Genomic DNA, 21,246 nt, shown 5'->3' with positions numbered 1-21,246 from the left:
CCCAACGCTTCTGGGAAGAAATATGGCAACAATTTGGAATAAAATGTAGAACAAGAGGAGAGAAGAGTCCTGAGGCCGGTGTGTAGAATTACACATGATGTTCATTAGACCTCAGTCCCGCACGTGCACGCCCTCACACGTGCCAGCTGTCAGCTATTCCTAGATTTCCTACCTTTCATTCCAGTCCTGATTCAGTTCTCCAAGATGGTTCCAGCTTGACCCCCCCCCCCCAGTTATCGGCAGGTCCACTCCGCCTCTACCGTCCTTTTATCGCTGGTTCCGTCATTTCGCCAGACTCATGAATTCATATGATTAATCATCACTCTTTGGTTATAACCTGGTGTTGTTACCCCACTGACCACAATTTGTCTTCACTCCGGGGAGACGGCGAGAGCTTGTTGAATATTCAATATCCACGTGCACATGTGGGCCTTATTGAATGATTAGCAGAAGTAATTTGTTTTCGGAATCTAATTAATCCATTTTGACCCAGCAACCAATAGTTAGCACACACACACACACACACACACACACACACACACGCACGCGCGCACACACACACACACACACACACACACACACACACACACACACACACACTGGCTCTTGGGAATATCTTCATTTCGGGGTTTGTTTTTTCGACTCTCACACGCTTGGGTGAATTTATTTAAGAGTACACAGACGTGTCTTTCAGCTCCTTTCCTGCATGTACTTGTGAATTTCCAGCCTCTGCCAGAAAGTCGGACATAATTGACTCATCAAACACGTGAGGTCTGCAGGCACTTTCCTCTCTCTTTCTTTTTTCTCTGTCTTTGACTTTTTCCGCAGCGGAAGTAACACAAAGGTTCACATTTAGTGACGTAGCAGCAATCAGCCAATAGGCTCGTTAGGTTTTAAACATCAATAAAGGTTTAATAAGAAAGTGGACTGCAGAAGCCCCCCCACCCCCCCCCCCCACCCCTCTAAGGATTGTAGGGTTCCTCTTGAATCTGTTCCAGCACAGAATAATATTAATGAAATCCGCACAATTATGTGCTCACACACACACACACACACACACACACACACACACGTGATGCAACGTGACCCACGCGGCCGACTTAAGGACAAAGAACTCAATTAGCTGCATCTTAATTGGACTAATTTCTCTGGGAGTTTTGTGCTGGAGTGACTTGTGTTCAGCTGGAGGAGCTGCAGGTCACCACAGGTGTGTCCGGCCCCGTCGAGCTGCTTCATTTGGGACCCACTTCAGTTCCTGCGTGCTTGGCGGGTTCTTTTCTGGCTGAGAGCTTTAACAGCTCCTTCGTGCACAATTTCCATTTCAATTCAGACCCAATTAGAGGAAAGCACCAGTAGTCTTTGCAATTTGTAATATGTTACGTTTGACTCTCCTCCCATGAAGTGGAATTATGAGATAATCACTTGAATATATGTGGTGTGTCATGTGACAGCGTGGCATGTCCGTCTGCTCCTGGGAGGAATCAGCAGGACGTTCATAATCAGACGCTTTTGGTCCGTCAGCGAGTAACAGAAGCTCCGCACAATTTAATAGATTTAACAAGTCCAGCTCACAAGAAGCCTCTTTAAAATCAGCAGTTTGAGCTGCCGCTGTCTCTTATTCAATGGCCCTGTAAAATAAAGGGGGGGGGGGCTTGGTGTGCCCTTAATAAAAGGTATTTTTTGGTCCATAAAAAATACAACCTCCTCTCCAGGACCCTCTGCTCCCTGCTGCTGGTCCTTCACTCTTCTCGTTCCAGCTGAAGATTCTGCCTTTTCCCGTCCATCAAGCCTGTCTCCGGCTCCTCTCCCTGGCTGTCTCTCCTGCTGCGTTTTTCTCCTTCCCTGAGTCGGAGAAGACAAGAACAGAACGCATGACGGCGCATCAGAAAACACCAGTTTAAGGATTCTATATTGCCTGTCAGAGACGGGAGGTGCCATAAGAGTCCCGCTGTTTGTTCCTCGTTCAGCTGCTGTGATGCAGGCTGTTTACGGGGAAGCTGCTCGATGGAGGTCACCTTCATTTGACTCCCAGCCTGACCTGGTTCGGACTTTACTGGTGTTCCCAGGTTCTATAAGGTGCATGTCGGTGCGGCCGCAGGGCGGCGAGCGAGTGTCTTGGTTCCAAACGCCCACCTCCCTGCAGATAGAGGCGAGGAACGCCACGTCCATCTAAACGCCTCGACTTCTCGACCTGTTGGGCTGCGCTGGGGGAACATTCGTCTGCTCTCCGCTCCACTGGCCAAGCAGAACCGGTCAGAACTGGGTGTGTGCTTGCTTGTGTGTGTATGTCCACTAAAAGGCGGCGGGCTGTGACAGCCCGGTCGCTCAGGCCTCGGAGAATTGCGGCGGGAGAGCGAGCCAGCTGTTCAATTTGGCCACTGGATGGACGCAGGTAGAAAGGTAGAGCGGGCCTCAGTATTCGATGTGTGTGTTAAATCAGCTTTCTGTCTGTCAGCCAGCTCTGACACCCCCATATTTCACCTATCATCAGCCCACATGCACGTAACGTGACAGGAGCGTATACGGCGTGCCCCGGCGCTGGGCGCGCCATAATGAGATGAGTGCTAATTTCTCAGGTGTCACGGGCTGATATGAATAATACAGGCCGCTTTATTACCCATCTCTCCCCCATCGCCATCACTGTCAGCCCTGTTTTATTATTATTCATCCCGAGCCGACGCCGCCGGTGTCGTATCCACTCCTCCAATAGCCCGTAAAGCCGGGCCTGGAGGAGAAAAAAGTCAAGTTGTTGGAGTCAAGAGAGAGCTTCGGTGGCTCTGTTCGGGATTCCTTGAGCCTCATCTTTGCCATATAATCACCTGCTACTCCAACAGATGGGGGGGGGGGGGGGGGGGGGGGTATCGCAGCTCTCTGATACCAATCTATTTTTCCAGCCACAATCTGTCCTCAGCGGGAAGCGTTAAAAAAAGATTGATATTCCCTTTTTAATTTTCCATGTGATGATTTATTTACCGCCGCTCAGCGTTGGGGGGGTGGGGGGGGGTCTCCTGCAGCATGAGCGGGGTGGGGTGGTGGGGGGGTAATCCTGAATTATTGACTCCATTTTTCGGAGGCCCTTCTCGATTTGCGTTTCCCTCCTTTTGCAGGGCGCCCGTCTCTAACTGCTCTCTGTGTCAGCGTGGTATCCGCCTGCCTCTCTCGTCATTATCCCCCGACAGCTCCGCTCCGGCTGCGCGGTGGGGACAGAGGAGGGAATGACGGCGGCTCATTACAGCACCAACGACCCACAAATAGTCTTTCCTACTTGCGCTGTTTTGTCTCGCCTGCCTTCTGCTGCTGCTCTGCCTTCGATCCAACGATCCAACGATCCGTCGCTGAGACCGCACCCTCACCGCCCCCCTCTCTCTCCCTCTCTGTCTCTCCTCAGATCCGAACGCTGTGGGGCAGCACGGCACCGACCACGCCTTGATCGGAGGGGTGGTGGCTGTAGTGGTCTTTGTCACTTTGTGTCTAATCATCGTCCTGGGGAGATACCTGGCCAGGCATAAAGGTAAATCCACAGCGGAGCCCGACGGAGTCCCACAGGGCTGATGAAAGCAGTGGAGCATGTCGGGCTTTTCCCACAAGACGCGCACGTTCTTTCCCCGGGTCCCCAAGTTGGACCGTACGCCTACAGCTTCCAATAAAAATGAAAAATGTGGGGCGTCGTCATCATCATATTTCACAAATGGTGTGACAGAATTAGTGCATGTTCGAGACTGGCTGGGGTCATTTTTGTGAAGAAACGCGGCGCTTCTGTGGCAGCTTCCTGGTTCCAGGACATGATTGTGCTCTAACGAGCTGTTGCTACTCTCACGCAAGTCACAAGATACACATCTAGTTTATGAAGAAGTTGCCTGGCAACGCTAACAACACTGCACAAACACAAACTACTCCTCCGCTAACTAGGCCATCATCCCTTCACCGCTAGTGAGCCGACGCCACAGTAGCATTAAGAGCTGTTTAAGATCACATCTGGCACAAATGGGGTTTATCCTGGTGATGCCCAACACGTGACCTCCCATTCAACGCCGTGTGACCTTCCGACCCCCCGTACAACGCAATCTCAGCTTCAAACGTCCTCCGTCTGTTCAGGCACGGTCGCGCCCGCGTTCCGATTGCTTTAACGATGCTACCGCTAGCTTCCCTGCTGCCTTCCGAGTTGCTTTTCAATGTTCACTCCCTCACAACAACTTGTTTTCTGGCTGCGCGAATGGACTCAATCCCAAATCAAGAGCCGTTTGCACACACACACACACACACACACCGCTTTAGGTGTGAAAGTGCTTTTAGCCTCTTTTTTCAGGCGCTACTCGGTTTGATTCATTGTTTGTGTAGTAAAAATGACATTACAATTAGGTTCTGCGTTCGATTCCAGCTCCAGCCGTTCTCTCTGCCTGTGTGTGGTTTCCTTGGATACGCCTGTTTCCAGCCTTAGTCCAAACATGGACACAACGCTGATTGGGTGATGGATCGATCCAGGCTGTGTTTCAGCCTCTAACCCAGTGACTGCAGGGATTCGCCCCCTGACCTTGATTAGGAGTAATTGGCGGTTAACGGGAAACGGCTGGATGGACGGTTAAAAATAAGGTTAAGCATCAAAATTCACAGCTGGGCTCCGTTCACATTTGAGCGGACAGCTGTGTGGACAAATCTTGATAGATGGTCGCGCCACCGCTCAGACTCCAGCCACAAACGATCTTATCAGAGCAAGATGGCAGCGGGCGTCTCCTGGGCCTCCGCCGCTTTGCCGCTGTACAACAGGACACGGCGTTGACGCATCATCCATCTTTATTTCCATCAATGGTCTGAAGGCCCAGACGTCGATACACGAAGAGTTCAGCGCGACACGAAACAGCCGTAATGGACAGAGTGAAAAGTTTTCAGCGTTTCTGATAAAAATAAAAAAAAAAGACATCAGACTGTTTGTAGCTGAGAGTGTTGCCAGTAAGAACAGTGGCGTCAATAAAGAATCCAAGGTTAAACACACACACACACACACACTCTGCTGTATTTCCATATCCTTGCTCGTCATCTTTCTGTACATGAATATGGAGCATCGTGCGCTCTCGGCCTCGGGCTGTGAACGCCACGCCGGGCAGCTCGCCGCTTGTTTTCACTCATATTGCTTTGTTGTCTCCCCACTTCCTCAGGAACGTACTTGACAAACGAGGCCAAAGGAGCGGACGACGCGCCCGACGCCGACACGGCCATCATCAACGCTGAGGGCAACCACGCGCACACAGAAGAGAAGAAAGAATACTTCATTTAGACTGCAGAGGGAGCTGTGCCGCTCTCTCCCCCTCCTCTCCAGTCTCTCTATCTCCGACGCCCCTCTTCCCCTCTTTTTCCCCCTTCTTCCTCCGAACCACCCCCTCCGTCCTGCCGGCGAGGAACCTGCAGGCGGTCCACAGAGAGGTTCCCCAAGTGTCTCCCCATTATTGCCACTTTCATCATCTGCATCTCGTCCTTCTCTTTTGTTGGCGGCCGGCGTTCATGGGCTCCGTGCAGGCGCCGCAGGAGCTCTCCTCTCTCATTGGTGTTCACGCGGCACGTAGACGCCCGGAGGTCTGCATATCTGCTTCTTACATACCCCCGCCTCCCAAAGGCATACTGTACCCCCCCCCCCACCAACACATATCATATCTCCTATCAACACGGTGCCTAAAAATACAGCCGCCATTGAACTTCTGTCAATGCCTTCATGTGTTATCTGTCGGCCGCGCTGTAAAACGCTTCGTAGGCGGCCCGAGTGAGGTCATTTTTTATGCGTTGCTTCGGGTTTTGTTTTTTTTTTTTTTACATATTTTTTTTCATTGAAATGAAAATCTTTGCGCCTTATACACGCCGATCACGCTGAAAACGGTACTTTTAGATGAATCACCTCCCCTCTCCCGACCTCTCTTCCCTCTAAATGAACTTGTATTTAAACAGTCGACCCATTGTAAGATAAGCAGAAGGTTTTGTGTAACGCCGTAGTAAGGTATGTCCGATAAACGGATCGTATGGTTTTCATTCATTAGGGTAGGGGTAATTAAGGGTAGTGTTGTTTAGAGCAGACAATGCACAGAGATTCCGTCGCTGCGTACTTTTGTGTGTATATTCCCGTGCCGCCCAGGCTGCAGTTCAGCCAACCAGCCACCAGGGTCCTCCTGAAAGCTCGCGACTCCCCCAAAAAAAGGGGTTTTCGGGACGGTGTACAGAAAGAGGCGACCTCTTGTCCCTTTAGGCTGCGCAAACTGTGTGGAAACGAGTTTAGCTTCTCACTTTGCATTACTTTGTACACGTTTATGTCACACGGCAATATTAGGAGGACATGTTTGAGTGTTAGGACTCACAGGAAGAGCTGCAGCGTCGTATAGAGAAGGTTTGACATCAATCACGATTCATCATCAGCCACAACGAGAATCGAGTGAAACGCGTGTTTTCTGTCGAGATTTCTGTTCCTAATGATTTCGTTGGGGTGTTTGCATCCCCCCCTCCCCCATCTTGTTATTTCCATGAACTAAACTTTTAGTTTAGGTGGAGATTTGGTGAGAAAAAAAAAAGAAATAGTTTGCGAGTGAAGGGGCCTCCTTTCCGATCTGAAGAAAAGAGAAGCACAAAAATGCCTGAATAAATAACGACGTTTCTTTGCCAACAACCGATCGCCGGGGGAATGTTTTTCTATCGAAAACGAGAGCGCTGACGAGGCGGTCCGCCCGAATTCTGGACAGAAAAATATACAGTTCATCTAAGCTAAATCAAAGTTTATAGGGAAAAAAAGGGGTTTGTTTTTTTCTGAGCTCCCTGCTGTATATTGTGTCTGCTAAAACGTGGTTGTGAAATTTGATGTTAAATTCTGGATTCCCGTATTCCTCCGATTTTGTATATTGGCCAATTTATCTGTTTCCATTTTTTTTCAGTTTTTAAATTACATTCTCCTTAGAAAAGTGTCTAAAACAATGTATTCTGCTTTGGTACAAGGCATGTATATAATGTGTGAAAACTAAACTTTAATACAGATTAGCATGTTTTGGTTTGGTTATTTTTCCTGTTTAATTTATATGAGCTGAAGTAATTTAGAGGGGATCCACAGCAGAAGTATATTTGTCACTTTAATTTAGACAGCAGAGGCTTCTTCTTGTGTTGGTGGCGTTCTCTTACAGGTGCGACAGACCTGACTTGGTGTTGTAGAAAATATGATTAAGAATTTACACAACTTGTGCGACACATCGTGAACAATCATTTTAGTGTTACGGCGGCTTTTTCCACAGAAACTGTCTTTGGCGAAACATTTAATGTGCGATTTGTAATATAGGTGTAGCTTAAGTATTTTCTAAACAAACCAGAAATTTGCAAAAATAGCTCATTTTTTCAGTCTTTCCTCATAAATCAAGTTCCTTTCCCATTCGAAAAGAATAAAACTCACTGTTCGGACCTCCCAGCATCACCTTTAATTCGTCTGAATTCACGTTAGCCACTCCGCTAACTTTTGACGAGTCACTCGCTTACATGGCGTTGGGAGTAGCTGATAGCTTCACTGCTAAATCTGCACTTTCACATACGTCTGGGTCGGACTAAAATCACCTGCGCCATCAATTCTCCCCCTTCTAGGCTGTGATGGGTGACATTAAAGTATAGCAGAGCACCAGGAAACGAGTGAAGGAACCAAAACAAAGCCATGGTGGTGAGTAGTTGGACAAGAGCCCTAAATTATAGTCTAGACCAGGAGGCACAGTTTACGGTGTCAGAATTGAACATTTAGACAGAGCAAGGGCCTCGTAAGGAGGGGGGACGCGCGTCGCTTCCCTACCGTAGCGGACTTGAACACACACAACGCAACACTGAATCTGGTGCATTTGTGCTGGGAGCCGAAGCTCCACTTCTGTGTGCACGTGAGCGCACTGACCTTTGCAACCAAAGATGATTACCCAGCCCAAAGTGCTTACAGCAGGTCGGTACTGGTTGGCAAATACCACCCCTCTTATATTTTACAAATTGCACTTATAATAACGCAATAGTGGTAATTCGGCAGCAGCCATAAAAACCTCTGATACGGTTTCTTCTTCATATCCCTCCGTTTCTCCGAGCGATCAATAACACTGTGGCCTCTGGCCAGAAAATAGCAGCAAGCCGATATGCTAAGAGGCAGCAAATTATTACCAAGGGCAATAAAATAGTTGGCCCATCTGTCCCCAATTTGATGGCCAATTTACAGCATTATGTAAATAAGGTCAGCAAGTATAACGCAAACACTGCTGGAGTGACTTACAAGCTGAGGACCAGTCATAGACGCTTAGGTCGCTCATTGTGCATTAAGTAGTTTTTAAAAGAATGCTGAAGCCTCACAGTCGTGTTCGTTCGTGCACATCAACGCGCCACTATTTGCGGGTTTAAGCCACATTGAGCCTCACCTTCAGTAGGTCCAGAAGGGAAGCGTCCCAGGCCGACTCTGGTCCTCTGGAACTTTATTATGTGTCACATGTGTGTATATCACGATGATGTAGGTCTAGATCTTTTTTAATGTGTTTTCTTTTTTATTTTCTTTTATATCTGATAGTGTCTTCGATCAACATCGGGCTCAGTCACATTTTATCGTTTGCTTCATGCACATGCTTTTATTTTGGAAATCCGTGTTTCCCTGTTTCTGTTCCGTCTGAAAGTCCTTCAAACGGCTGGTTTTGTATTAAAACAACACTCATGGAAAAGTGGTGTCTGCAGTGGTGAATTCATGTGTGACGCAGGTGCCATTTACTTCATTCTGATTTCTGCCTCGTTAGATGGAGATTTCTCGGCAAAGTGCTAAAATGTTTCTTTTTTTAAAGGGGGGGGGGGCACCTTGTAAAGATGTTCTGACACAAAAGAAACAAGCTGATTTATTAGCAAATGACAGCTTGGCCAAACGTGGCCATTTTGCCAGGCTAGCAGCCTCGCTCATGCTTTTTATGCTTTGGTAGAGTCCACCTGGGGGGGGGGGGGGGGTGGGGGGGTGGAAGGGGGGGTTACTGCCACAGACTCTCTTCATGTTTTTGTTGCTGTCGGTTGGATCTAAGCTTTAAAACGCCCCTGATTTCAGCTGACGTTCAACGTCCAGCTGTCACGGAACCAAGAGGCAGAGTCAAAGTATTTGTACTCGCGGCGTCGCCCTCCTGCCCACCCCCGTTTCATGAGCTCCGACCTTCCTGCACACCAGAAGTTGTTTGTTTGTTTGTTGTTTGTTTGTTTGTTGAGCTGACTGAAACGGCTTCGTGAGTGCCGTTAAAACGTTGCAAAGGTTTGTTTTTTTGTGCCTCTCGGGTTGATTCCTGTCCAGTCCAGCTGAGCGTCACCTTTATTTGAATCCAGCCTGTTCTCCCCCCCGCTCCCACGTGCACACGCGTGATCCCTGCCAGCAATTCCTCTGCGTTACCATGAAACTGGAGGCTGAAACGTCTTCTGAGCCACCTCCGCTTCTAATCCTCTGCTTTAATAGTCGACATGGCGATGACACGGACCTGCTCCCGTCCTCACTGGTCTCCTCCCCGACGTCTCCGCTGACCTCTGCAGCCTGTAGCCCGGCGCCGCTTGAGCCCGTCGGCCCGTTCTCCATCTCTTCGCAGCGACGGCGCCCCACAGGGTCGTTTCCTGCTGTGGGTTATTTTCCTTTTCTTCTGCATCTCAGGAATAAAGCTCATTGGGAGGTTCTCTTTTGATTGAGTCCTCGGAGGTCGGACTAAACTGCCTCGTCGGTCCTTCAGTAGCCGTTCGCTTGCTGTCTCTCACGCGTTTCGTGGCTTTTTATTTTCTTGATATCACGAACCTGAAAGGTGGATATTTGCTGCGAATACGTTCCACTGTTGGTAGAAACTGCTTTTACTGATGGAGTCATTGTGTGGCAGCGTGAGAGATCCTGCTGCTTCTGTCCTGATCTGAACGTTTTCCCCCGCAGAAACGCGCCTCAGTTGCTTCCAGAGCATCGACAGTGAGGCTCAGACACCTCTGCTCCTGATCTCCTCCACCAATTAAAGGGACTCACAACAAAACGTTGTGAGGAGGCTTGATTAGCCTTATGGCACCATAATGGAGGTGTTTTTCTCCCTGTCTGTAGGATTTTCCTATATTTGATTTAGTTCTTTCTCATGTATGAAATTTTAAAAAAAAAAGTTGAATAAATAGTTGGCAAAAGATTTTTTTTTCTTATTGAAAGTGCGCTCCTCTCTGGAAGCTCCGGTGTTCCTCAGCGCAAAGAGATGAGCACTGATCGCGCATTAACATTCCTCGGTGTTGGAACTGTCTTAATTTGTTCCCGCAAGGAGTCGAGTAAACACACAAACACAGACACATGTTCATGAATTTTTATTAACAGGAATAATTCATGTTGCCTTGTAGCGCTCCTATCTGCTGGCAGTGGCGACAACATGATGCTGCTCAATTTGCCGTGCGGGCTCGTGTTCGCCCGCGTCGGAGCTGCAGCGTTGCTGTCAAAATGAGTCCAAATTGTCCTGAAAGAGGCTGAGACGAGCGATACGTCTGTCGTTTTCTGCCATTTGCAAAAACACCAGGTTCTCTGCTGCACGCCGTTAAAACTGGGATTACGCGGCAATTTGTGGTTGGGAAAATGGCTGCCGGACAAATGTAGGACGGTGTTTCTGTTGGGCTCGAAGCAAAATGGAGAGAAAGAACCTTAAATCAAACAGATAAAAGCCTTTGAATGTATAATTCCTATATAAAAGCTTCCAACGAGGTCCATGTCACATAGGTTTGCTTCCATCCTGGACCTTCTTCTGTCGCCTAGACAGCAGAAGAGGAGCCAAGACGAAGAGGCAGAAACACACAACAGGGTGTTTTTCATATATCAACAACTTTAAAATGAGCTAAACGCAGAACTATATTAGGACTGCGAGACAACCAGCCTTTCTATATGGGTCTGGAACCATTTAGCTGATTTATATTCTGGCTTTGAAACCTCACCATGTCATCGTATTTTCATCGACCGGCTCAAATCTTCCAGTGAGACAGAGATGAAAGGGAAAGCGAGCGGCGCTTGAGCCTGATGGACAGCAGGAAGTGGTGTCCACCTGCACCGCTGGGGCAGACGATGATGGCGGAGGGCAGAATTAAGTAATGCAATAAGACGTCACGTTGGGCTGAAGCGCGCCGCAGCAATCAGCCCAGCAGTCGGGGATAAACGCTACCTGCAGAGCTGCTCCTCAGCGGCCGCCGTGTGATTCTTGCCCTAATGAAAAGTGAGGGGTCAGTGGCGGGGGGGGGGGGGGCAACTCACTCACGAATCAGTCAGTCCGTCAGTCAGTCGGTGAGCAGAGGTCACGGAAGAACCCCAAACTTTAATTTCTATTTGAGCGAGTTTGTGCTCCCGGGGGGCAAATCGCAGTCCAGGTTTCCCAAATTTGCTGAAAGGCTTTTGTTTGTGTTCCCTTTCATCATATTGTCAAGGATGAGATGCCAGATGGGGGAGACAGGTGGGGCTGACGTCGCCGGGTTTGATGCGCTGAATGAAAGCGCACCAGCTAGTCCGCCGAGTTCCCATCAAATGCCACGTTTCTCTCGACATCCATCACCTCATTATGCACGACGGGTCAATCACAGCCGCCGTGCGCGGCTTCAAATGTGGTTGTTTTCGCAAAGGCCGACACAATCATCACAGTCAGAGACAAATCCTTTGTTTCTATGCATGCTTTAGCACAAAAGACTGTTTGCAGTCGCCTCCCCAGTTCCTCATTATGCTCCTGAACATTTTGCCAAAAACAAGAGCTTCCTTCCAGAAGCATCAGATACAATGTTGCAGCAAAGTTTGGCACGATTGCAAAAGAGCATCTGCATGTGTGACGCACGCCTCTCCAGAAGGTCCCCATGTGAGCCCGCTCACCGTTTCCAGCTATTTATTCGCCGTTGCTTTATTCTAGGTTTCATCACCAGTCTTTGAGCGAAAACATGCAGATATAAAGAAATATTACATTTTTATAGACAAAATTGCCATCAATGCTCCGGTTTCTGCCGCCTTTTTGAAAATCACCTCGCTTTTCGTCGCCGCCTGTGAAAGGACGGGCGGATAAATCAGGTGGAGGAGCGAGGTAACGGTATTGATTGATGCATCCATTTAGGCATGCGAGCGCCAGACAGCCAAGCTGCAGAATTAAACACGCTGGGAAGAGTCCGGAGAGGACTGACAAATACGCCCGGTCCACCCTCCAACGGGAAGGTTCTGCTCAGGAAAACTGCAGAGGGAGACGAGAGAGAAGGATGTGCTGAAGACCAGAGCGAGATCATGCACGCACACGCACACACACACACGCACACACACACACACACACACACACGCACACACACACACACATGCACAGAGCCATGAAGTGTCAGTTTGTCAGTGCGCCATGGTGTCGCACACCTGCCCAGTGCTGTCATTCCAGTTTCGGGGCTGCAGATCCATGCAAATTCCGCTCCTCTTCTCCACAACGTGGATGATTCCACAGTCGCCTCCTTGGCCCAGTGACACCTTCTGTCAAACCGCGTCTCCTCCTTCCTTCCAATCCTCCTATCACCCTTAAACCTGGTACCCCTGACTCATTTCCCTTCCTCCTCCTCCTCCTCCTCCTCCTCTCCTCCGGTGCTCCTCCTAAGCATCCCCTGACTCATTTCCCTTCCTCCTCCTCCTCCTCCTCCTCCTCCTCTCCTCCAGTGCTCCTCCCAAGCGTCCCCTGACTCATTTCCCTTCCTCCTCCTCCTCCTCCTCCTCCTCCTCCTCTCCTCCCAAGCATCCCCTGACTCATTTCCCTTCCTCCTCCTCCTCCTTCTCCTCCTCCTCCTCCTCCTCTCCTCCAGTGCTCCTCCCAAGCATCCCCTGACTCATTTCCCTTCCTCCTCCTCCTCCTCCTCCTCCTCCTCCTCCTCCTCCTCCTCCTCTCCTCCGGTGCTCCTCCCAAGCATCCCCTGACTCATTTCCCTTCCTCCTCCTCCTCCTCCTCTCCTCCGGTGCTCCTCCCAAGCGTCCCCTAACTCATTTCCCTTCCTCCTCCTCCTCCTCCTCCTCTCCTCCGGTGCTCCTCCCAAGCGTCCCCTGACTCATTTCCCTTCCTCCTCCTCCTCCTCCTCCTCCTCCTCTTCCTCCTCCTCCTCCTCTCCTCCGGTGCTCCTCCCAAGCGTCCCCTGACTCATTTCCCTTCCTCCTCTTCCTCTTCCTCCTCTTCCCCCTCCTCCTCCTCCTCTCCTCCTCCTCTCCTCCTCCTCTTCCTCCTCCTCTCCTCCTCCTCTCCTCCGGTGCTCCTCCCAAGCATCCCCTGACTCATTTCCCTTCCTCCTCCTCCTCCTCCTCCTCTCCTCCGGTGCTCCTCCCAAGCATCCCCTGACTCATTTCCCTTCCTCCTCCTCCTCCTCCTCCTCCTCCCCCTTCTCCTCCTCTCCTCCTCCTCTCCTCCTCCTCTCCTCCCAAGCGTCCCCTGTGGTGGGGGTGCAGGATGACTCCCTTGCGTGGGCCCAGCAGCAGCAGCAGAGATGTTAGCGCCTGTTGCTGATCACACGCAGCGCCGCACACGAGCCGTGACCAGGGAGCCATCGGAGGGAACTGGTGCAGAAACTTTGAGAGACTGTTATTGTCTTTCTTCCTTTCACAGGCCTCGAGCGGCACCTTTGACGTTGAGAGCGCAGACCAGAGGTGACCTGGTGGGTGACCGTTACTTAAGATAAATGTTGTCAAAGGCTCACAAAGGAGTGAGCATCTTTCACAGCGCGACAACAAAAGGAAACTCCAATCCACCGTTTCTGAAAGGTGCCGGGGGGGTGCGAGGGGGGTTCACGCCGGTGACCCTTAAACGTCTGGCCTTCTGAGAGCCTTGTTGGGTGTTGCCAAGCAGCCTGAGGAGTCCCAGAGGTGGACGACAGAAATGTGTGAGCGTGTTACAGTGACTCATCTCCTTCCTGGTTTTTAAAGCACAAAAGGGAACTACAATTGGTTATTTAATTACAAGTGGTCAGATGAGTGTTGCAGGGCGGAGATGGTTCGTTTCCCCGACCCTATAGTGGTGGAAGCAGTTGACTTGGACCTCGCTCCACCAGGTTTGGGGCTGATCTGTGTGAACCAGAGAGCGCAGAAAGGTTCGCCGAATACCAAAACTGTGGAATTATTATTATTATATCCTCCCCATTTCTCCCCCCGCTCTGCACCGACTCGCAATGCGGCCGACATAATGGCGACTCTGAACTCCTCATTTCACATTTGAGAATGTGTCTATTGAGGCTGAGCGTCTGGAAGTGAACCTAATGGAAGCGCGGCTCCCATCCCAGTGAGTAACCGCACAGATGTGAGTCACCTCTGTATCGCAGTCCCATTATAGAGAAGCGCACAGCAGAGAGCCCGTGGCTGCGGCTGCAGCCATCCTGCTAATTTATGTCTGCTGCACAGTTAATGGAGGACATAAAAGGCCCGAGGTTTGGCCATTTGGGGGGGTTGAAGGAATATCACCAACACAAAGCTAAGTTTTAAAGTAGCTGCTGCGAGGGAAGGCTTTTTTAACGCCCTAGCTGACACCATTCCAGCTCTGATTGCACCGTTAACGCGGGGGTTTACCTCCAACAATCTCCGCTTTTAAAAGTCCGACCTACTTCCCGCAGAAGGATGGCGGCGGCAGAACGTTTCAAAGTCGCGCTGCCGTCTCCCAAACTCCGTCTGCCGTGTGAGGAGTTTTCACCTTGCATAAATACTGAACGGGGAGACACGTGGCTCGCTTGAAAAAGTGGCGTGGCGAAACGCTCGGCGCCAGAGACGGGAGGTAAAAGGGTCACGGTGGAGCAGCTGTTGTTCACTGATCTCTGGCTCCTCGTGCTGCTCTGCACACACGCACACGCCTACGCACGCGCTACCCTCGGCGCTTTGGCCAGAGGTAACGATCTATGTCGAAAGAAAGGTGCCGCCCTGCGCTGGGTTGAGGGTCACCTTTAAACAGATGTTATGGCGGGGGCCGCGGTCGCTGCGCGGGGACACGGGTCAGCAGCAGATGTTGCCGACCAACTGGGACTAGCATGTCACATCCACTTTGAGCTGACTAAATGCCGGCCGTCAGGAAACCCCCCCCCCCCCGCCCGCGAGCGAGATGGCGGCTGCCTTGCTTCTGGGCCGTTGCCATGGCGTCGCTAAGAAATGTGAAGAGATTTTCGTCTAATAGAAGGCTGCAGTTCTGAGCAGCTACTGCCCTCCGGGGCCATTAAAGGTGATGAAGAGATGCTGGGAACTTGTCTTCCTGAGAACCCCCCCTTCAGGTGAGAGAGGGGGGCCGATGGCGCTCCTGAGTGACAGAGACCCCAGCAGGGGGTCCTTCCTTCCAGCTGACAGCTCCTGGAGAGAACGCGGCAGAGACGTTCTCTCTTTTTTGTTCCAGAGGAACCGTGATGAAGGTTTGATTGCGTTATTTCTCCCGCCGGTCGCTCGTCTTCCCCTCGCTGATGCATAATCACCGTGTTTATGAGCCGGTTTAGTGCTGCGACACACCCTCGTTGTTAGCCAACCTTCCCGCTGATTTCACCCGCAGATATGTTTCCGTCTCTGCTTTGCCGAGCACGCCGCCGCCGCCGCCGCCTCCATCAGTGGCCAATCTTGACAGATTTACCGGCTTCATTATTTCATCAGCCGCCGCCACCAGCGGCGTCCCGGACCGGCGGCCTGATTTGTATCGCGGCTGTCCTTGATTGCCATCGGCCTCATTAGTGGCTGTTGACCGGACACTTTAGTGGAGACCCGATCATCACCCTCCATCGGTCCTGACCCGTCCGAACAAACACGAGCGCTTTAATTGTTCTTTTGCGTGCACGACTCTTACCGCCACCATGTTTGAGGCCTTCTCTGGGGAACAACCTGAACAACACCAACAACCTTTACGAGTCTGGGAATGTGTTTTGCTTTTGTACAAATCTTTCCGTGGGGACTCTAAAGTTGTGCGTTCCTACTGCTATTGCCCGGTAAAGTCCTGATGTTCAGACTGGAATAACCGGGCTTTATATGACTGGTGCAGCTGGAGTGACATCACAACTGTTTCTGCTAATATAAAACAGCTTTGGTCCAGAATCCTTCAGAACTTAACAAGTATTAAATGTAATAATTAGAGTTTGTGCACCTTTTTTCCCTCTCTAAAAGCTGGTTTCCTGATAATTATTCTCTGCTGAAAGGGTTTTTTCCCTTTCTTTCCCTTGATTCCCGCGTGTTTACCTGCGGGATTATGTGCTCTGCTGTAAGGACACAAATTTGGGGAGAAATCTGCCGTGTCAGATGCGCGGACGTCTCCTCCATCACGGCGAGCGCTCGACGGGCTTCGGTCTCTTTGAGGGTTTAAGCTTCATCGGCGGCCCAGGCGGCGTCGAGCGTTGCAAACGTTTCATCACTCGGCTGCTTCCCGGTGGCGTCGGAATCTCCAAGTTCACGTCTTCTTGAACTCTTAACAGGATGAGACGCCACTTTCTGCTCCCACCACGTTCATTAGCGCACGCTCGCTGTTGTCTACATAAACGCGGAGCTCAACGCCTCCTGGCTGATTCGGAACGGTGCGGTGTCACGCAACAGGGCGCCGCTCCAACAAACGCCACGGAGTTACGACCTCAGGTGGATTATCCGGAAGGCTTTGTTGCGTTATTAATTTGTGGAACTATAATGCTGCCACTCTCCCTCCTGGAGGTGATTAATGTGTCCGTGACGTGCAGGGGGAGTGAATTCCCTCTGGAAAAATGCGCACAGGAATCAGGAAGAATTTACACAGACACAGGAATCCTCTTAATCATTTATCGGGGCTGTATCGTTTTCCGCCGCGATAAATCAATTCCCATTATCCTTTGGAGCAACTTTATTTACTGCTCGCATGGATTTCCACGGAGGCGCGTATAGGAAAAGGGTTTCATTAAGGATTCCGTGGATGGTCCGGTTCTCGGTGTTGGCGTGTGAGGGATGCAGTGTTGTGTGGTGCGCAGGTTCTGGGGGTGAGCTATCGAGATCCGGCGGCCCCTGCAGCCCAAACAATCATAGAGGTCGGCGGACGCGTCGGCCCACGCGCACCTTTCGCCCACGACTCGGCGAAACGGCGTCTGAGCGATGGGTCGAAAGCATCCGCGCAATCACAATTTGTTTAACTTCTTCTCATCCCTGTGAAGGAAACAGCGGGAAATAATTACTGCTATTTCTGAAAAGGGTCCTTCAATGGTGAAAAGCGGCTGGAGGGTAATCCAACGCATAATAGCGAAAATACTTAAACGGCAGATCAAATATTTTACTGTTTGAGAGTGGAGGAGGCGCCTTTTTCTCGCTTTCAGCCGGTGAAAGAAGGCGTTTATGTCCTCGCGTCCCCCCGAGCGCTAATTTCACCCGGCGGCACCGATGCATCCTTGTTTGGGAACTAAATGGGTGCTGATGCACAAATATGGAGAGAAAAGGTGAAATCAAATATGAAGGAGGGGGTGAATGATGGGAAGCATCGTTCCCTGATGGGTTGTCAAAATCCCCTTTCACTAATGTCTCGCTTAACCCCTGGATGCGTCGCCGAGGCGCTCGCACGCAGACGCGCTCATCAAAGCACATGCAAGCACAGCCATTATCCTTGAAACACCTGGTTGGAGTTTTTAAACAGACTTTAATGGAGCGCCGAGCACGCGCCGCAAATCCCCATTTGCAGTTTGAATAGCACGCTCCGATGGAAACCAGGTTTTTGACCTTGTTGGCATGTGCAAATGGTGCTTTTATGTAGCACAGAACAAATTATGATTAAACTAAGCTAACATCATTGTCGAGTGTTTTCCTTTTTTCCTCCCCTCCGAGAGCCCGGATCGCTCCGACACCAGCCGAGCGTCAAAGGCACCGTGTTCCCGCGGCTGTCCGGATGTTTACGGCAGGAAAATGCTGGCTTTGATCTACAAGTCTGTGTTTTGGATCTTTGCCCCAAATGCTGAGTTCGTTTTGAGCCATGTAGTAATTTACAAGAGCTCCCGCTTCCATTCCGACCGCCGGTGTAACGCTCGGCCGACCGTGCGCGCCGGAGCGGGTGCAGATCAGACAAAGACGGCAACGGCACCTTCGGAACTGATGTCAAGGATTGATCGTGTCGCCACATATGCAGCAGAAGAAAGACGCTGAAACGAGCAGCTTTATCATGAGGCCACTCCGGTTTCCCCTCTCCAGTCATTGATAAGCTCAGCCTGTCACTCAGGACCGATTCCCTCTCAGCCCACGAGTCCAATTTAGCCTCGGCGGGAATCTAAAACACACAACGATCTTATCCGCAGGCAACCCAATCTGCGCCTCACGCCTCCATCTGTCTTTCTCGCCCCTCCTCGCCGCCTCTGTCCGATCTCTGATTCCATCAGCCCCTCCCTCCTCCTTCAGCCCCCCCCCCCCCGAGCTCTTTCTCATGGACCTCACAAACTAATCAACCCCGGGGAGAACTTGGCTTTGCATATAGATCACGTCAGGAGAGGGAAGAACATTTTCGACAGCGCTCACACACGAATCCCTTCAGTAACGTGATGGATGCAGCACATTTAGCTCCGGCAAACTTCCGGGACGTTTCCCTGATATGACGTGATGAACGGCCGAGCTGAGACGTCCTCAAGAGGGGAATCTCTTGGCTGCTTCCAGTCAGTCGGCAGGCTGGAGCTCGTATCAGGGGGTGCATTCAGGGGCGATCTAAACACAGACACGTCACGCTGGGGAGGGGGGGGGGGGGGATCACACCTTGTGTGTTTAATGATAGAAATCAAGATGTCATCAGCAGAAAACTAGAGGCAGAGTGGGACGGCGTCATGAAGAGTGGCAGAATCTTGGTAACAGCTTGGTAATGGGCTCCGGAGATAAGGGACATAATGGAGGAGATTAAAAGAAACTCTGGGGGGGGGGGGGGGGGGCTGAGAAGCCGAGTCGGAGCTGAGATCACCTGTCAACACTAAACTGTGGAGAGGATATTAAAATCCCCCCGTGTGAAAATGAGGTTTTGGATGTTGTGGAGCAAAGACCTTAATTAATCCGTCTTTAACGTCCTCTCGGCGCCAGGGGAGAGGACCCCCCCCCCCCCCCCCCCCCCCGGGTCCGTGACCTGGAAGAGCTTCTGCTCATATCAAGCAGATGTTGGACCCAGTCGGAGATGCGTCTTCATTTGAGCGAGTCCTGCTGGGTCACATTATTGAATGCTGGCGCGCTGCTCTAATTCTCAAACAAACCTGGCGGTGGCTGCTGGGGGTGCTGCAGGAATGTGAAGAGCATGAAGGGGAACGAAAAGGGAGCAGCGGTGGGGGGGCTGTCAAGGGCATAATAAATCCACCGGCTTCTGCGGGAGTGAAAATAAACACTCTCATTTTACGTGTCATTCAATTTCCCTTATTTATAGAGCGGCTGCCAGAGTCAACAGCGTCTCCAGGCGCGTGACAGAAACCCAGCAGCCGGGGGGGGGGGCGTTAACCCAAAGAGGTGCATCTTCAAAGGTCAAAGTTCAACCCCACAGCCCCCCCTTCCCGAAATGTCGCTGCTTTTTCAGTAAAACCTTCGTGCGCTCTTGAGGAATCTGAAAGTCTGAGAGGTTTTTGTTTTTTTTCTCATCTTTTCAATATCAAACTGAATCTGAGATGATGATTCTGGATCGATATCGTTTTATAAAAGATCTCATTTGCTGTTTTTTTTATCCACCCGCTGAACGGGAAAGCCGAAGCCATCGATCCGGTGTCTCGAATTACGGCTTTGCCTATAAAGAGCCGACAAGAGGAGCCGCTCTCGTATGTGTTTAGGATTGTTATTGACCCCAGACAGCCGTCCGTCAATATCTGCCACCATTTTTGGGGGGTTTCTGTCAGCCCAACATTTTTGGACTAGATTCTGAGAGCTGCAGGGACGGGCGGCCCCCCAAAAACTGGCTCTGGTTCCTTAATGCCCTTTAAATGTACCACTGGGTTTAATTAGAGAGGTAATGCCTTCGTTTAAGTATCATTTAGCCCCAATAATGGTGAAATTTCCAAGTGATAATAATCCAGAGATTATGGTGGATAATGGCTCTGGATTTGAGGAGGTTGTTTTAAGATAAGAGCGTGAAAATTACATGAGGTTCAAGTGTTTAAAGGTGTTAAAACTCTTGTGGGGGGGCTTTAAACGACGTCTGCCAGGGTTTACTGGATGGCTGCACCTGGAGGGGCATCAGAACCGCCTGATCTGCCCCCGAGGCTGCAGCGCCTAATATTTACACAGATGTCAGGAAACACTGATGTGCATCAGCCCCCCCCCCCATCACACCTCCACCTCTTTATCTCCGTGGCAGCAAAGCCACCTCCACCTGATCTGATGACTCCGAACACCCCCGTCCCTTTTCTATTTCTTAAAGACGTCCCATTAAGGTTTGTCGAGAGGCGCCCTTCATGACACACTCACGTAGGTTTACCTTCCTTCTGGGATCCAGCAAACACCCGACGAGACAAAACAGCCAAATATGCAGAACCTCGATGCACCTGAAGGATGTTTAACATCCTCTATATATCCTTTGTCTGTTGCCATGGAGACCAGACAGCTTTTGTAAGCACATCCCGAGGAGGTGAGGTCTTTGTCTCTCCTTCCTCCCACTCTGGGTCCTTGCCCCCAGTCTCACCTGTACAACCCCTCCCCCCACCCCAGGCCCCCGTCTGCCCCGCCTTATATCATCCACCACCAGTGTGGGATCATACGTAACATCTAGTTTTCCTCGAGTTCTACGGTAAAGAGGGACGTTCCGATGGGAATTTAAATTTAATGGATGTCTTTCTGCCCCTTAATTAAAAAATGAGAAGAAATCAGATTTCCCGCCGACACTGGGGCGTCTTCACTGGTGCACCTGGTAACCTGATTAATTTAGTCCTTTTGCATCTGTAAAAGAGAAAATAATTTTCAAAATGGGAGTGAAACAGTCACAAGGGAACTGAAAAACCGAGAAATTGAAAAGAAACTGAAAGAAATACGATAATTGGGATGAAACACGCAAACCAGCTCATGTCGGATCAGGTTAGTTATTATCCCAATTATCCCAGTACAGCCATTGTTATGCTCATCTCAACGGCCACACTGTTACCTCAGACTTTGGAACTATTTTCTCTGCACGAGTTCTCATATTCGAATGGCCCAGTCGAGGAATCGCCGGGTCTCGGGAGTCCTGGTTCAACTTCCACCAGCACGAGAGCGTTTGGCTTCCATAAAAACTTCCCTCGCCATACATCAAATGGGGGAAAGACGACGCTAACAGCAACCGTGTTTTTTATTGCCTCGCTGACTGGACAGGTCTCTGGAGCGTG

General features: G+C 50.5%; 1 protein-coding gene across 3 annotated transcripts in view; it reads left to right on the top strand.

Moving 5' to 3' along the window:
- LOC101078130 (cell adhesion molecule 2-like) overlaps positions 1–8,690 on the top strand; it is a 129,180-nt gene extending 120,490 nt beyond the window's left edge. For all 3 annotated transcript variants that reach the window (XM_029847935.1, XM_029847936.1, XM_029847934.1), the window contains 2 exons: positions 3,389–3,511; positions 5,154–8,690. In XM_029847935.1, the coding sequence (XP_029703795.1) occupies positions 3,389–3,511; positions 5,154–5,272 (242 nt within the window). In that variant the 3' untranslated portion in view covers positions 5,273–8,690. The remainder of the gene's footprint in view (positions 1–3,388; positions 3,512–5,153) is intronic.
- Positions 8,691–21,246: the final 12,556 nt, after the last annotated feature.

This window comes from Takifugu rubripes, chromosome 15, assembly GCF_901000725.2.
Source record: "Takifugu rubripes chromosome 15, fTakRub1.2, whole genome shotgun sequence".
In the NCBI taxonomy this organism is placed as follows: Eukaryota; Metazoa; Chordata; class Actinopteri; order Tetraodontiformes; family Tetraodontidae; genus Takifugu; species Takifugu rubripes.
Note: the sequence above shows the minus strand (reverse complement) of the source record. Positions and strands in the feature narration are given on the sequence as shown.